This window comes from Orbicella franksi, chromosome 7 (genome assembly GCF_964199315.1).
Source record: "Orbicella franksi chromosome 7, jaOrbFran1.1, whole genome shotgun sequence".
In the NCBI taxonomy this organism is placed as follows: Eukaryota; Metazoa; Cnidaria; class Anthozoa; order Scleractinia; family Merulinidae; genus Orbicella; species Orbicella franksi.
This window is the reverse complement of record NC_138151.1, coordinates 22763825-22780778: the sequence shown is the minus strand read 5'-3', so window position 1 is coordinate 22780778 and position 16954 is coordinate 22763825. Positions and strand designations below refer to the sequence as shown.

At 39.5% G+C, this 16954-nt stretch overlaps 1 protein-coding gene across 7 annotated transcripts in view; it reads left to right on the top strand.

The window, feature by feature from the left end:
• Positions 1-16954, top strand: part of LOC145492265 (hemicentin-2-like) — a 153099-nt gene that overhangs the window by 1859 nt on the left and 134286 nt on the right. For 3 of the 7 annotated variants that reach the window (XM_081471658.1, XM_081471660.1, XM_081471659.1), the window contains exons 1-2: positions 1030-1234; positions 1369-1746. In XM_081471658.1, coding sequence (XP_081327784.1) covers positions 1120-1234; positions 1369-1746 — 493 coding nt within the window. In that variant the 5' untranslated portion in view covers positions 1030-1119. Of the gene's footprint in view, positions 1-869; positions 1235-1368; positions 1747-16954 lie in introns of those variants that run through there. The other 4 variants (XM_081471657.1, XM_081471655.1, XM_081471661.1 and 1 more) reach the window with 3 other exon arrangements.

Sequence of the window (16954 nt, the reverse complement as noted above, 5' to 3'; positions counted from 1 at the left end):
GAAGTTACGAGGTTATCCCTATGTGAAAACTCCCTTAAAAAAGTACTATTTTATACACCCCCCAGTCCCAATTGACAGGGTAAGTGAAAATTTACCACCTAATAAAACAAATTATAAGAAAAAAAGGAGGACTGACATGTACCCCCCACAAATAAACTGATTATTCTTTACCCGCCAAATTAAATTAAAATTGAAATGAAGACCCAAATTTCTTGCAGACCCTTGAAATGACTTTCATATCCCATTCACTAATCTGGTCCATGAGTGGCGCTGGGGGAGAGGGAAAGGGGAGTGCAATAAAATGTAACGGCCCATATTTAGGTCAATACTCTTACCATGTAAAACATTACAGAAGCTTATTATAAAACAGTTCAGAGTTATGTAATATACGCTTTTGAGATCTAAACTGCGTGTACCAAAAAATCCCTCACGATCCTGATTTTCTGCAGAGCAATGAGCTTCCTGGTTTTGTTGCTAAAGGAAAGATACATTGTAATAATGAAATACCAGAAGTTCTCAGAGACTAAGAGAACAATTATTATACTTGCTGCTTTTTACAACATGTAATCTAATGATCATAAAATTACCTCGCTCCTGTCCGCCATGCTAAATGGGGTCAGTACAGCGCCGTATACTGTTCATGTATGTGTCATGAAGTGTACCAATAGATGGTGGTTATTTTTCGTGGTTACAAGCAGAATCTGTCTCACAGAATACCCGAAGGACGGCGAAGTGCACAAGTATAGCTTCCGCATTCTGGCCGCGCGCAAACTGGAACGAGAGCAAAAATCTCCACCCCAGCCTCACCCCCTGCTTCGTCGACATGTTTGCTCTCGCTTTGTCCATTTTGCGCGCGGCCAGAATGCGCACTGCCGAAAAAGCTCTTCGTACGGGAATGCTTGCTATGCAGGCTATTAACCTGCGATCTGTTTTTGAAAGGGAGAAGGAAAAGAAAAAAAGAAGGTCTGTTAGGTTAAGGTATTGGGTAGTGGTAGTGGGTAAGGTACGATCGCACTCGTGCCAAGGTCCCGCAGGCTTTGAGAACGAAAAGGATTTGGGGAAGCTTCTTAGTAGCGCTTGGTGACGTGAGTAAAGAGAAATCGGTCAACACCAGTGAATATGGTTACTCAGGATTGTAAAAATTATGTGTTTAAACAGATAATGAGGGACCTCATTTTCTCTCGGTTTAAATTACTTGTGTTTGGAACATTATTATATCAACTAGCGATGACAGGTATTGTACGTTCCCTGACGTTTCATAGCGTCTTCTTTTGTATATGTGGCTCGGTTGTGCTCATCTTAAGCATCATTTTTAACATCTTGGGACTTTTAAAAGCTCACCTGTTCCTTGAAATATATTGATTTCAGATGCTACCATCACATGGACTCTTCCTCCTCCACAACGTGGTCCGCTTCAACCAAGCGACAACTCAGTCCGAACAACGATCCAGCAAGTATTAAACGGTTCCTCTGAGGCACATTTGAAATGGAACTTCACTTTCTCTGGTGAAATACTTGATCGCGTGGAATTCATGATAGGAAATGTCCAAATTGGCAAGAAATTTTCTTCAGGGACAGTTGCTATAGATCCGAGAGACAACTTTCAGGAGCATTTCAACATCAGTCGCAGTTATCCAGCAACACTGATCATTTACAATGTGACAGAAGCAGATGAAGCGGTGTTTTCCTGCATGGTAGCGACTAACTCAAAGGAATGGACGGATGAAATTGAAGTACAAATTGTTGGTAAGTCGTTGGAAAACGTGCTAGTATGTTAACTTTTAAATTGTGTTTATGTACAGCTCTGTGTTGTATCTTCTGTATATAAATAAAAGAACTCGGAACGATGTTCGTAGCACGATTCCTTATACGAAAATAGAATCATATGTGAACATTCTCTTAAAGTTTTTAGGTATTCTTATAAAATCTGCTAATGTCAATTTATAGCTTTATGTGCTACCTAAGCGCGAAGAGGATTATGTGTATGTTATGTCAGTCATGTCAATGTTCAGTTTGAAAGTTCAGTAAAAATAATGGTTTTTTAACTCGCCAGAGAGATATTATGATACAATGTGTGACCGGGAAAGCGAAAACGTGCACCAACGCTTAACCGTTTTAAACGAAAAAGCGTTTACTTTCCGTTTAGTGTCCGTTTACTATCCGTTTAAAACGGGACATGAAAACCGTTTAAACGCTTGGCTCATGCGTTTTTTAAACTCACAATCAACTAAACGTTTTTTTTGAAAACGTTTTAACGGCTAGCCTATCCGTTGGATCAATTTAACGTTTTGGACGAAACGTTGTAACGTTTAGCTCATCCGTTTAAGGTCATTCCACTGAAATAGAACCGGCACTGAGATTTTTGTCAAACTTTGCCTATTGACTGCTTATATTGTAGGAACTTAAATTTGGAAATAAAAATGATGGGTCCCCATGTTCGTTTAGGATCAACAGCACCTTGTTTATATCATATAAATCCTTACAATAGCACCATGATTATAGTCACAATTGCTTGCTAAAATCACGTTTCCGACGATTGTTTCTTGCTCAACACTGAGAATTGGCCCATGTTATTTTACATAGAGAAATTTATTATTCAATTCAACACAACAGAAAAAAATGATAGGTCGACGGACTCGTTTTCGAGAAAATGACGATTTACCTCTATGGCGAGGTCCAGCCGCAAAGAAAAAGCCGCCATTTTTTAATGCGCGCGTGCTAATCACGCGTGAAATTATGCGCAGTAGGGATGTACAATGCAATACTGGGGAAGTTTGCTTCCGTTTAGGCAAAACGTATAAACGTTTAGCCATTCAGTTCATCCGTTTAATGGAAGTTCGCATCTGTTTAACGTTTAAGGCAAACGGTTAAACGTTTAGCTTGCCTTTCGAAAGAAAACTGACATCAGCAATGCTTAAAACTGACTTACCTCAGTATTTCGCAACATTAGTAGCGTTCGAGTTCCGGTATCAGATGTCGTCCGTTTTTTTAGAACTCGCGTCCATAGAATCGCTTTGTTGATCAGTCTAACAGATTCATTGGTACAAGGTCACCGCTTTAGCCTCCAATGTTATGCCGAAATTTGCTCATGTTTCGCTCTTCGATGCATATTTACTATCATTCCCAGGCCACGCAAATGTGAGGCAATGTCGTTGAAGTAAACAAAGAGAGTCTATCTTGTCACGCTCACCAGTATCGTCCAAACAATGATATGGGTTTTATAGACTATTGTCTAAACAATGTGACACAATGCCTAACGCGACCGATGTCAGAACGCAAAAAGCATTCTTTTCTAACACGATGGCGGATAACAATAATGAATTATTTCATAAAGTACAGACGTTTTTGGAAAATGGCTGCGGCTGTGCGCAAGGTTATCAGTTTTCGAAAGGGCCAGTTCTCTCAAATTTGAACAACTGCCTTGAACTGTCAAGTGGAGAACTTGATTTGGTCATTTTGGCCAACATCCAGGGTTTATTCGCATCGACTGCGTTGGAGAGGAAAGAACCAGGAGCCGTCGATGTAGCTTCTATTTTCAGTCGAGGCCAATATGCGAGGAATGTTTCTACATTTGTATGGAATCAGTTATTCGAGATTTCTTCGACTAAAAGAACATTATGAAGTACCCGGCATTTCTCCAAGAATCCACGGAAACGCCAACAGAGTGCCTAGTAACGCAACACCTCATTCTACAGTTACAGATGTTCATTCCTTTCGTGACAATTATGTGGAGGAAAATGCCATTATGCTACCAGGTCGTATTCTGGGTTAAAAAAGATCCTGTCTTTTAATATCCGAGACGAAAACGAGTGTCTGGAAAGTCTGCAGCTTTATGTGCGAAGCTTCAAACAAGCAAGCAATCAGCCACAAAAAGTTTACTTAGCTCCGGGACTTAGCTATGGCAGGAGTTGTTCCCTAACGTTGTTGTAGAGACACCAAGAACAGATCTCTGTCTGACTTGTCAACAGAATACGGCCAAGCTTCAAAGCGCAGCAAACCTTTCAGAGAGCGAAAAGCGGAGTGTATTCTAGCCCAACAGGAGCACTTAAACTGGGCACAGGCTGAAAGGGATTTTTACAAGTTTTCCTGCAATAAATCAAAGGAAACACTAGAAACACTTGGAACTGAAGCTCTCCCGCTAAACCTGGAAACCCGTGACGCTTCTACGTTAGCTGCCAAAGTATACTATTCTTTTGACTTTGCACAACAAGTGCATATTCCCAGTGATCCAATGCAACCTGGACCGATCTATTTCAAGACCCCAAGGAAATGCGGAATATTTGGAGTGGTGTGCGAGGGGATACCGCGGCAAGCTAACTTCTCATTGACGAAGCAGCCTCTGCTGGTAAAGCCACGAGATTCAGCGCAGGGCCCAGGGCCACGAGATTCATTCTCGGCAAGGAGTATTCTGAGCACGAACGCCTGACTAAATTAAATTTATTACCTTTACAATATCGTAGGGAAATTCACGATCTCGTATTCTTTTTAAAATGTTTTAAGAATATGTATAATTTAGATATTTTGGACTTTGTATCGTTTCGAACTTGCAACAAGCCTTTGAGAAAGATTGATTATCTAACACTCAATGTCCCGTTTAGTCGTACAGAATCTTTTAAGAAATCATATTTTGTACGGGTTTGTCGCTCATGGAATGAACTACCGCAAGAAATTGTTTGCTTATTTTTACGATAAGTTCAGTGGTAATTTTTTATCGTGATTATCTTATTTTTTAATAATCTAGAGTAATTTTTAACTAGGTATACAATCATTCAATGATACACTAAGGCGGCTTATGTTAAGGAATCTTGTATTCTGTTTTAAGCTGTCCTCACATTCATTGGATTGACTTGTTCAATGTAATGTAATTTGGAATTTGTATTAAAGATTAAAAATTAAAAAAAGGAGCAAACGCTACAGTCAGTTATGTGCATTATTTTTCTGAAAATCACGGATTGGGAGAAACAGTAGCACACCTTCACGCAGACAACTGTGCTGTGCAAAACAAAAATAATTATCTCTTGTGGTATCTCTCTTGGCGAACTTTGATGCTACTTCATCAATCAATTATGTACTCGTTCCTCATTGCTGGGCACACCAAATTCGGGCCAGATCGTTGTTTTGGTTTGATAAAGAAAGCCTACAAAGTCACGTACATCTCCTCACTTTACAAATTTGCGCAACTAATGTCTGATCTAAACGAGTGATTATTACCTCTCATGCGAGAAACAATGACTTGTTTTCCGCGTCTGCACGCAGGCTAACAAACATGAAATTATTATAGTTTCTAAAGAAAGTTTTGCCTAAGTCGGCGGGCAAGTGAAACACCTAGCTATTTATCAACTTGAATTTGGCGAACTAACCACACTTAACTTACAATTACTTTACCTTTATCCACTTCAAGTGAATAAATAAAAACACTAATAAATAATAACGCCCGGAGGTCTTTAGCACGCTCGCGCCTCTAAATTAACTCGGTTTTTTTTCACTTTTGGTTCATTTCTACACTATAGACAGAGCCCGAAATGGCATGCATAGGCGTTCGAGCTGGGGGGGGGGGGGGGGGGCGGCGGCGTGCGTTTGCATCCCGATTTCAACACTCACGCATTCGGGCATTGCGTAAATTTTTCGGCCGAGAAGATCAACCCCCCCCCCCCCGCCCCCCGGCCCCCAAAGTCGGCCTATGATAGCATAAAAAGGTGAATTAATGTCTGTTTTCCCGTTTATTTATTTTATTTTCTGGACTTTTTTTTGTGGTAAATTCGTATACAATCGGTCTAGTTGAAATAAAAGTTCAGACTTCGGTATGGAAGCTTCTGACATTACTAATCATATGGTCTATTATTTCAGTTCACGCGCAAATTTTTACTAGTCTCGGGCACGCGATTCTTTTCACTTGTTCAGCGGGTGGTAAACAGTCGAAATTCTTTATAACTCTGTCTTTTTGCGGAAAACATCACACTTCCTTTGTCACTATATGCAGACCAAGGGAAGCTTATTGCCGTCATTGTTCCAAGAGATCGCAAGTACACACAATAGAAAAGGTCGGCTGTTAATTTTAAACCATGCGCTTCCAACAACAAAATATATTTTACTTTATTTTGCGTACAGTTAAGCATAAACTATTTCACGGGGTCTCCACGGGCGGGCCTGCGAACTGGCACTTCGGTTGGACAGGATTGAACATCGCCTGGATTCATTAGAACAAGTGGTAAGTTCAGAAGTTCTTTTATTGCCTCGGGCCAAAAAATCGCACAAGACAACCTAAATTGTGTGAATAAAGTTCAGGACGAAAAATAGCTTTGTCAGCTTTACAGAGGAACCCAATTATTTCGAACTCTCAAGGGAAACAAAAGATATTTCGAATTAGCAGGGGTTCGAAATAGCCCATAGTAAAGGGCTAATCGTAGGGAAGTGGTTTCGAATTCGGGCTCGAAATGACCGAGTTCGAATAAGCGAGGTCCAACTGTATTTTATTTCTCGAATGTTATTAACAATGATAGGAAGATGTAAATAACTTACAGGCGGCCTCTGAAATGAAAGAAACCCGTGTCCCGAGCAGGATTCGAAAACGCCTCTCTCCGCATACTAGTCGACTGTAATGGGGATCTTGCTCGTCTGCTTTTCCATCGAGCATGCGCGAGTTCGTCACGCTCCATGTGACGCATTTGATGTCAGTTTCATTTGCCAATCTTCCGCCGGCAGTGTTTTTACAAAAAATGCAAATTTCTCGCCAAAAGCGCTGACAAAAGAACGATCCAGACCTTTGTCGAAGTATTATCCAGTGTGGTCTACATATAAAGCCTAAATTTAAGGCGTTCTTGCCCTCTCTCGTGCGGGATTACTGAGCTCGTTGAACACAACACTCTAAAAAAACAATTCGAAACAATACGAGTTTAACGGGGGTAATACGATCGAAGGCAGGTTTGTAAAAGCTCCTTCAAGCGACTGGATGTCATCAAAAGTAAAAACAGAGCCGCACTCAAAGTACTAGAGGAAGAACTTCAGCGATGTACAGCACAGTCTCGAAGAATTCTGAAACGTGTTTCAACATCTTAACCCAGATTTTCGCGGTTGACTTGGACTTTGATCGCCGCACGAGGGGCTCGCAGCAGTTGTGTTGGTGAGCGCATGCGTACGGGCCTAAACCAGCTTTTAAACTAGTTTTACCAGTTCAAAGTTAATTTATTCGTCCATGGCGCTGGACGGCGGTTAACTCAAAGGAACGAACGGTTGCCCGCAGTGGTTTCCCTCTCGTTTGGCGTAGGAGAAACCAACTGCTCGCAGGGTATTCGTTCTTGTGTGACACCCCGGAAAATAACTTCTGTCAAAGGTGCTCTGCACAAAGAAAATGAGCGGCATAGATGCGCCCTCAAACTTCTGCCTTTTTAGTTCTCTAAAGAAGAGCTGAGTAGCAGCAACACCGAAGGAACTCACAACAAAATGGCACTAGATAATACAAGACTTAATTCATTAAAGGTGCTAGTATTCAGTCGATTTCCAGTTGACTCTCCCGTCGCAAAGGATAAAACGTGGAAATCTATTAAAGACAAAATAAATTCGAAGTGCCGCCTTAGCAAACATATGAATAGACAGGCTGACGACAGGGAAGGCTAAGACAATGTAAAATTTATTTATTAGTGCAGAATGCACTATTGGGATGGTTTTGGGGGCTGCCTGCCGCTATGCACTAAGGCAATAAGCAATAAGGTAATAATGCAATAAGGTGTAAACGTTAATGTTTGCTTAATTAATTGATTTCAATTAATTCATTAGTCTATAAATAAGGAAATGGTTGGGCTGAGCTGGGAAAGGTACACGTGTACCCTACGTAAAACGTGTTCTATCTACGTCAGTTAGGAGTAAACATCGCAAAGCTATATATTTGTTTAAAGTAACCTCTTGCTCTCCTTTGTCGTACTATTCTCTTAAGAACAAAACCAATTTGCTCTAAATGCATGCGCAGTTAGTTAGCGTTTGTGTCTTCTATACATTAGGTGGAGGTTCCATTGCATACGGGATAACACACAAATGTTGAGTAGTTTTCCTTATGGTAGAACCCAACATGTAAGAGGCATGCCTTCTAGCATCGTAAGTGTTATATACTGTTTCCACGCGATTTTTTATGTCATGTAATGTCAGGTACTAGGTAGCGCCACTTGTCCCTTTTTAGTGCAAAAGTTAAACGTATCTTTTAGAATTACCCACAGGTCGGTTCAACAAATATCATCTGCTGTTTTCTAACTACAATAGTATGTTTGTCAAGGTTTAAATAAAGAAGGGAAAAGTGAAGTTTCTCTTATTTATTTCTTGCCTTAACTGCGTCTGTAAGAGAGACCAAAAAGTTCCCGAGTTAGTGGCTTTAATATTCTGCATATTGTAAATTTGTGACAAAAGAAACCAGGAAAGTGCTCAAATATTGCTGCAGACTCCGTGGCACCTAATGAAAGCGCAAATTAATTTAATCAGTCTTTGAGGAGACTCGTTCATCGATGCAGGATAATATCGGCCAAGTAGCGCTGTTTACCTTCAATACTTCTCATTGAAACGCTTCCCAGTGGTATCAATCAATATTGTTGTGTATTAGTTTTGAATTGTTTTATTGTTAACAACAAAGGTGGCAACAGAAAAAGAAAGTGGTATTCCGTGACTATCTGATAATTAAATTAGTTGTTGTTCATCTGTGATAAGAAAATTTGCGTTTTGAGAGAAAACAAAATTGTTTCTCTTCCATTTCTTCGTCAGATATTTAACTTTCGTTCATTTATTCCCCAAAACAAGCTCATCTTCTGTGTGTTTTGGAGAAAACAAGAGTTTCATGTTACATACCTTTGTAAGGAAAACAAAATTATCAAGTTACAAAGTTGGCGCGAAGAGCTAAATTGTCACGTTTGTTCAAGGTATTATTGAATTTTAAATGAACGAAAATCATCGTAAAACACCAGAGTAAAATTTAAAAGCTGTCGTGACAAACAGTAATTGTACGTAATTTTCGGACCTTGAATGAAAATACAACCTTGAAACGTACTCACTGCTAAGGTGGAAAGCCCTAGCAGACTACCAAGGTAGATACAAACCGGAAGTGAACCGAGCAGGGGTGAGTACTTATGGGACTACCGTGCCAGAGCTATCAGTCGCAGTCTGCACTATCTGAGATTGTCTCACTAGTTTTTGTAATCACTAGTAGCGTATTAGGGAATCTGTTACGTTTATTGTTCAGCTGCCGAAATTATTTAGCATCTTTATGTAACAAACGTAATAAAGTTCAGTTGACTTGCACAAATCAGTGTGTTTATTTCACTTTCTTTCCATTTATTTAACCCTTAGAACAAAATCATTTAATCTACCAGGCAAGGTACACATCAACCTTCTACTTTCTCCGAGGGCCGAACAAGATAAGAACCTATCACGAATCGAAAGGGTAGGGAGTAGCGGTGGCCAAAGAGAACATTTCAATCTCAAGACTGATGTAATTTCTGTCTAAACCCGGTTGTTCTCTAGCCTGTATCACAGCCGCCCTCCCCGAAAGAAAAGCGGAGCGTCGTCTCTCCGATTTTTCTTTCGGCAAGGGCGGCTGTGATACAGGTTAGTTTACCGAAAGTAGAATGCAATGTGGCGACTTACACATGAACGCGAGGCTACTCGGTTGGCAACTGTTACCAAGGGCAAACATTCTTTGTACGTGCGCGAGTTGCTTTAATAGGGCTTTTCAAAGCCATGTTTTCGTAATATTTTCCCCACAACTAACCCGTGTGCAAAACAGATATCGTCGATGATCTTTTTTCAACCCTTGGGAGGAGTTGGCAAGGTTAGTATGTTAACGGAGCTTTGTGTAAATTGCCATTTTGATGCCATTAATTTTGATCAGAAGCATACTGTATCACCTAGGTGATGTTTTGATGCCATTTTGATTCAACTGTACCACACGTGGTCGCCATTACCAACAGAATAGGAGTTCGTCAACTATAACCGCTTACAATCGCTACGGGATTACTTACCGTTCTTGTTAGATTAAAGGTATTAGCTGATGATTGTTATGCTGTCCATCTCAAAACGGTAACCACGGGAAGCGAAGAATTAAATGGCAGTCATCGGGGCGGTCTCAGTTTTGGACAAACGTTTCAAGTTTGCCCATTTCGGCCTCTACTACTTCGACGTTTTAAGCCACCAGTTGAAAGTTTGTTTTGGCAACCATAAACCATAACCATAAACATTTTAGACTTCCCGTTTAACGTTTAGGGCTATCTGTTTAACGTTTAGAGCTATCCGTTTAACGTTTAGGGCTATCCGTTTAACGTTTAGGGCTATCCGTTTAGCGTTTAGGGCTATCCGTTTAACGTTTAGGGCTATCCGTTTAGCGTTTAGGGTTATCCGTTTAACGTTTAGGGCTATGCGTTTAGCGTTCAGGGCTATCCGTTTAACGTTTAGGGCTATCCGTTTGACGTTTAGGGCTATCCGTTTAGCGTTTAGGGCTATGCGTTTAGCGTTTAGGGCTATCCGTTTATCGTTTAGGGCTATCCGTTTAACGTTTAGGGCTATCCGTTTAACGTTTAGGGCTATCCGTTTAGCGTTTTGGGCTATCCGTTTTTCGGTTTGAGCTATCCGTTTACGGTTTGAGCTCTCCGCTTCACAGTTTGTGGTATCCGTTTAACGATTTAAGCTTGCTGTTTAAAGAATTGTTGCAACCGTTTAACGTTTAACGCAATCCGTTAAACGCTTTTGGTTTACCGTTTAAACGGAAACGAAGACCGTTTAAACGCTTGAATTTGCTGTTTGTCATCCGTTTACCAACCGTTTATTTTTACCCGTTTGACGGTAAAGCGTTAGTGCATGTTTTCACTTTCCCGGTAATGCATTGGTCCTTTGCAGCAGTACCCATTCCCCATCCTCATGGCAATAGCCAGCATTTGCTCAAATCAGGATCCCTGGGGTGAGGCATTTAAAATTCTATTATTGCCCAGAGACTGGATATTTGCCTACCAATTTAAAAACCCCACAATGTTTTGCAGCCATGTGGGGTTTGGTGATTGACTGATCTACAGAGAACCCAAACAAGATGCAGTTCTTCAATAGGTTTTATCTCTTGTTGATCACATAGGGGTCAAATGAAATTTATGTTACTTCCCACCTCTGAGGGCACAATAAACTGTTATTTCTTTTATTTGACAAAATTTAAGTCAGTCGTTTTATCTAATAAGAAATATAAGGAGTAATGTTATTCAATGTTTCAATGTATCCAACATCATTATCAAGAATAAAAATAGGTTGGCGGTGCGTACACATGTTTAATGCGTTTTCTGCCAACCAGAGCCATATTTGGGATGGAGACTGTGAAGGGGAAGTTCCGACTATTGCACATTTATAAAAACTGTTTAGAGTTTAAAGCAATTCCGCAGTTGGTACAATGTTAAACTGAAATGTCCACCACAGTATACACAAGTTTAAAGCCTTTTTGTACAAAAGTAAAATGTAGATTGGAAGGCAGGGGTGAGATACTTTGTAGTGATGCATTTCTATGTTTAATTTTTTGCTATGAATTATGCTGAAGCACATAAGTGTTTATGGTGGAGTGTTAGTGTGTTTGAGAACGGGAATATGATGAAAAGTAGAAACAACACAGTTTACAGAAAAAAACTTTTGGATATTATTACAGCAGTTGAGGAATTTCATCTTCAGTAAACTAGTACATGGTAGGCTGAACTGAACAGGCATAGGTTAAGACTGACATTTGGGGTTTAGCGAAATGAGTGTGTCATTTTACTTAATGAAACAGAACAAAAAATCAAAATTGAACATGCTTAGCGTTTTTCTTTTTTGATTACAGTAGTTCAGGTATATTATTTTCGCCAAAGTAGTGAATAGTAGGCTACACTGAACAGGGCTATGTTAACATAACATTAGGGGTTTAGTGGAATAAGTTACAAGCTCGTCAGTTTTGCTTAATGTAACACAACAACAACAACAACACTAAATTGAACATGCCTAGTGTTCTGTTCTTGTCTACATGAACACTAGGGGTTGAGTGAAATTTTGTTAATAAGCTTCTGTCACTTTAAGTAACACAACAAGAAAAGTAAATTGAACATGTCCTGTGTTATTTTTTATGACAGCAGTTCAGGAAAACTAGTTAATAGCAGGCTAGAGGAACAGGCCTAACGAACACTAGGCGTTTTGTGAAATTTCACTTATCAGCTTGTCTTGTTCACTTAATGTTAAATTAAGGTTTGAATATGATGACAGTAATTTAAGAAGTTCTACTTCCACTATGAAACCAAAACCCATTAAAATCTTGTGAATATTTTAATGGGAAAACCACAAGGTTTTCATGCTGTTTTAACAGGGTTTTCATGGTTTAATTCATGGAGTTTCCATGAAAAAAGCATGGGAAAAAAAAACATCTTAAAATCCCATGAAAATCCCATGAAATAGCTCTTAAAAATTACCAATTAATGGCCCATGAAATTTCCATTCTGAAATCAGATACATTAAAAATCCACGAAAATGCCACTGACTTTCATGGGGTCATGAAATGTAATTTAATGAGATTTTCATGTTGTTGGAAAACACACCGTGAAAATTACCACTAGATTTTCATGGTGTCAATTTCATGGAATTTTAATGGCAGGTAAAATTCTTGGCCCATGAAAACTCCCTTTGTGGGGAGTTTTTAATGGCCCGTGAAAAATTTCTCACCACTTTAATTACCTTTTCATGGTATTTTTATGGTCCATGGAATTTGACTCCCTATTAATTTCATGGGATAAATGATTACTGCTGCAACCCCGATCTCGTTCCCAGAGTCTTCATTCCCCTTGACCAGCGGTCAGAAAACGAGAGCTCTGGGCACAATCATTTCAGGGGTGTGCATTTTCCGGCCGCTGGTCAAGCAGAACAAAGACTCTGGGAACAAGCTTGCTGCAACCCATGAAAATCCCATTAATAGTCCATTTACCCAAAGCAACTAAACAACCTTTATTCCAGCGATTTTGATATCTTTATAATCCGAGTGATCTTAGATTACTGACACTGATCTAGATTACCCCAAATTAAAGATAAAAAGTAATAAAATAGAGCACATGAGAGCCACATAATTAGCCACTGAACAGTGAGTTTTGCAAAATTGCAAATGTGGCACATGCAATCAAGTAGCAATATTACCTGTAAAACATAAAAAGCCGGCTCAATAGCCCACAATTATAAAAAAAAGTATGAAATAAAGAGACTGCACCAAAGTACAACAACTTACCAACATTAACCTTCTATTACGCTTATAAAAATACATAATATGTGATTTTTGTCTGGTATCCAAAGAAAGAGCCCACACCAGCCAGATTAAAGACCAGCTGGAACATCTTGTTTCAGTTCAAAATTTATTTTATATGCTAAATTTGAAGGTTTCTCTAATCTTATGAAATACATATGTAAGCTTACTGACAATTTTTGAAGATCAAGCTTCAAATTCAAGGTTGGAGTTTTTGCCCTGAAGACTACTGTATATTTCCTGTCAGATCTTACAGATTATGGTGCAAATGGTGACAGTATCATCACACATGTTTGTGAATTGATTTTTTCTTAGCTTTTCAACCATGTAGTTCTGTTTGTGAATTCATACTTTAAGCTTTTCTGCTTCTATAACTAGAACAAATAAAACAGTGACAAAGATGAGATTAAAATCAGATGATAAGTTTTGTTCAGTTATACCACTGAAGGCTACATGTAAATTAAACATACAATGCAACAGAAACACAATTTCAGATCTGTCAAGTTCTATGACAAGCTTTTAGTTCTTTTTGGTTTAAGTTATGATTTTAATACATAAAAGCTGAAATGAACCAAACTGGCTGCCGAGTGAAGCTTATTTGCCAAGATCAAGTTTATCAGTATCGATCACTACAGTACTGATCATCGAAAAGACTATAGAAAGTCTTAATCCAGAAGGTTTGTGATTCTTTATACTTACAGCAATTATTGTTCCTAGAGCCAGAGGATCCAGATTTTGCTTTTTTTAAACATCATCGAAGACCACACTTTCAATCGTTTGATGTGGGCATTTGACAATTGACAGTTGAAATGAACCGCACGTTTCTCAGAGCACTACATCATGGGTCCCAGCATTAAAATTCAAGATGGCGGCTCATGTGTGAATTCCATAAAAGAACTTGGCTTTTTTACAGATCTTAACACAATTTATAGCCTGCGTAGCAGGCGTTTCCAAAAAAGCACTCCCAAGGGAATGAAACTGCAAGCAAGTGTGAAAAATAAGGAGCAGGGGGAGGGGTGAGGCGAGCGAAGGAAATGCCTGCAATCAATCCCAGACATTTTACCGAATGCCTCCTAACATGCCATGCTCCCTTGGGGCGCCAACTATCACAACGACCATTGATGTCCGCTAAATCATTTTTGACAAGCACCCAATGTGAGTCCGGTAACAGCAAATAGTGCACATAAATACACTTCCTTTTTTCAATGATGTGGCTAATCGGACAATTGCCGTGTCTGTCATTGTTTGTTTAAAGTCTTAAAAAAAAATGAAGTTTGGAAAATGGAGGTACATAAGATTGATCAAATTGATGTAACAAATCGATATCTCTGCACAAATTTGTAGCTTTCTTCTTAGAATAGTAGATCTTTGCTTACAGATGTCAAGCGATTTCAGGTACAGTCAAACCTCTATTAAGGGGCCAATCTCAAGTATATGCTTTTTGAGTGTCCTTTAATCAAATTTTTTACTTGGAAACAATTATAAATGTATATAATGGTGTCTTCATCTTACCCATGTATTAAACTTCACAACTCCTTTTTCAAACAGATGTTAATGAGTGCAGTGAGTACATTTCTTTAAATGAGATACTCTTTTGAGGTTTTTCTGCTATGTATTTCAAATCTTGATTTAGCTGGTAGAAGACTTTTCATGTGTTGTGAAATCTATTGCTGTATATTTTATGACCCATTAGATTTTATTGGGGTTCATATTTCTGACTTTTTGTGGCCATGAACACATTTTCATGATCCATTAAAATTAGGTATGGTCAGTTTCAGACTTCCATGACAATTTCATGGGCCACAAAATCTAGTACTATATGTTTTATGACCCATTAAATTTAACTTTGATTTATTCAAGAATTTCATGGCCATGGAAACAGATTTTAATGACCCATTAATTTCAATTCTGGATCAGTGACAACTTTTCATGGCCATGAAAATGTTTTTTATGACACAAAAAATTAATGGTTTTCAATTAGGCCATGAAAATAGGAAATTGCGATATTCATGGCCCTGAAAAAAGATTCATCAGTCTTTCATGAGTATTTCATGGGATTTTTATGAAACTAAAGTTGGTAGTGTAACCTTGTAATAACGTCTAACCTTCGCCACCTTCTGGCTTCGTTCTGAAACAAAAATTAATGCCAATAATGTCTGTGTTGTTATTCAGTTGATTTTGTTGTTCGCAAGTAGGTCTTTGTAGAATCCATAGAATGAACTCACAACAATTGAACACATGTTTAGTCAACATGGTGACCCGTGAAAGCACAAGGTCCCGGCATGCATTGCAAGCATTAAGAACATGCACAACAGATACATATATATGGGCATAACCGTACACCTCCCTTCCTAGAACAATCAAGTGGACTGATTAAGATAAAGGAAATTGCATGTCTGCAAACATTATTCCACCCTTAAGCCTGGATATAATGGCAAACATAAACTAGTACTTAAAATCTGACTGCCAAACATTCACAAGACTTGATGGTGCATATCACAGTCTCTAAAGGGCATAAATGTAATAACTGTCTCCGAAACTGCCCTGATAGAGTCAGACATATTTGTTTAGAGGTCCAATTGATCAATGGAGCTAATGGAGCTGTTTGACTGAGGACAAGCTGCATTGGAGCTTCAGTTGTAGTACATGGGAGCTTAGATAGACCACTCATTTCCTCTGTGTCCTGAACAGCATGGTTGCTCGCAGTACTGGTAGAAGTGGCTTGCTTGTCTACCTTTGAAGGGGACTGCCACTCAGTTTTGACAAGACCAGATCTGTTACATCGTAATGTGCCCTTCTCTGTTTTGATGACAAAGGAGCGAGGATGCTGAATGCGCCCTTGTATCTTCCCTAGGCGATCCTGGTCTCTGATCCATACTGAGTCACCATTTGTCAAGTCTGGGAGTTCCTTTGCTTGATGTTGTTGGTTAAAGCTTTGCCTTTGGTTGGACCTGTAGATTTCTTCTTTCTTCATGACTTCTTCACGCTCTCTTTTCAAGTCTCTGGGTGCCAATGCCTTTGCAAGGGCAAGGAGCTGAGTCTGGAGTCTTCTTCCCATGAGTAACTCACTTGGGAGAGACCAGTTTGCAGGGCAGTAGATCTGTAGGTGAGGAGTGTAAGGTGAGGGTCATCATTCTTCTTTAACAATCCCTTTACAGTCCTTGCAGCCCTTTCTACCTCTCCATTGGTTCGAGGGTATCTGGGAGAGCTAGTTGTGAGGACAAACCCATATTTGGCAGCAAACTCTGGGAAGGATACCCGGGGGGGATACTTTGGGAATTTCTGGGTGGGGGTGTGCTGCTGGGACCCTGGAACCCTTAGCCTATACCAGAGCTAGTACAGCTGAATTTTGCTACCCTATACTAGAGTAAACTCCCCAAATCCCCCCATCTATCGACACTGTTGAGGCTGATTTGCGTAAATTTAAACTTGCCGATTTGGTTTTTTTATATTTTTCAGTGACAATTCCTGGTTTCCTTAGTCTAGATAAAATCTACAACCAAGTAGTCAGTTTTGTGAAAAATTATACCCTATTCTAGACCCAAACGCTCTAATTTATATACCCTACCCTAGAGTAAACTGCTGGAAAACTATACCCTTCACAGCGGCACATACCTATATAGTCCATATATGGCAGTGTCCCCCTCCCCCCGGGAAGGATACTGCACTAAAACAGGGTCCATTGTCTGAAATCAC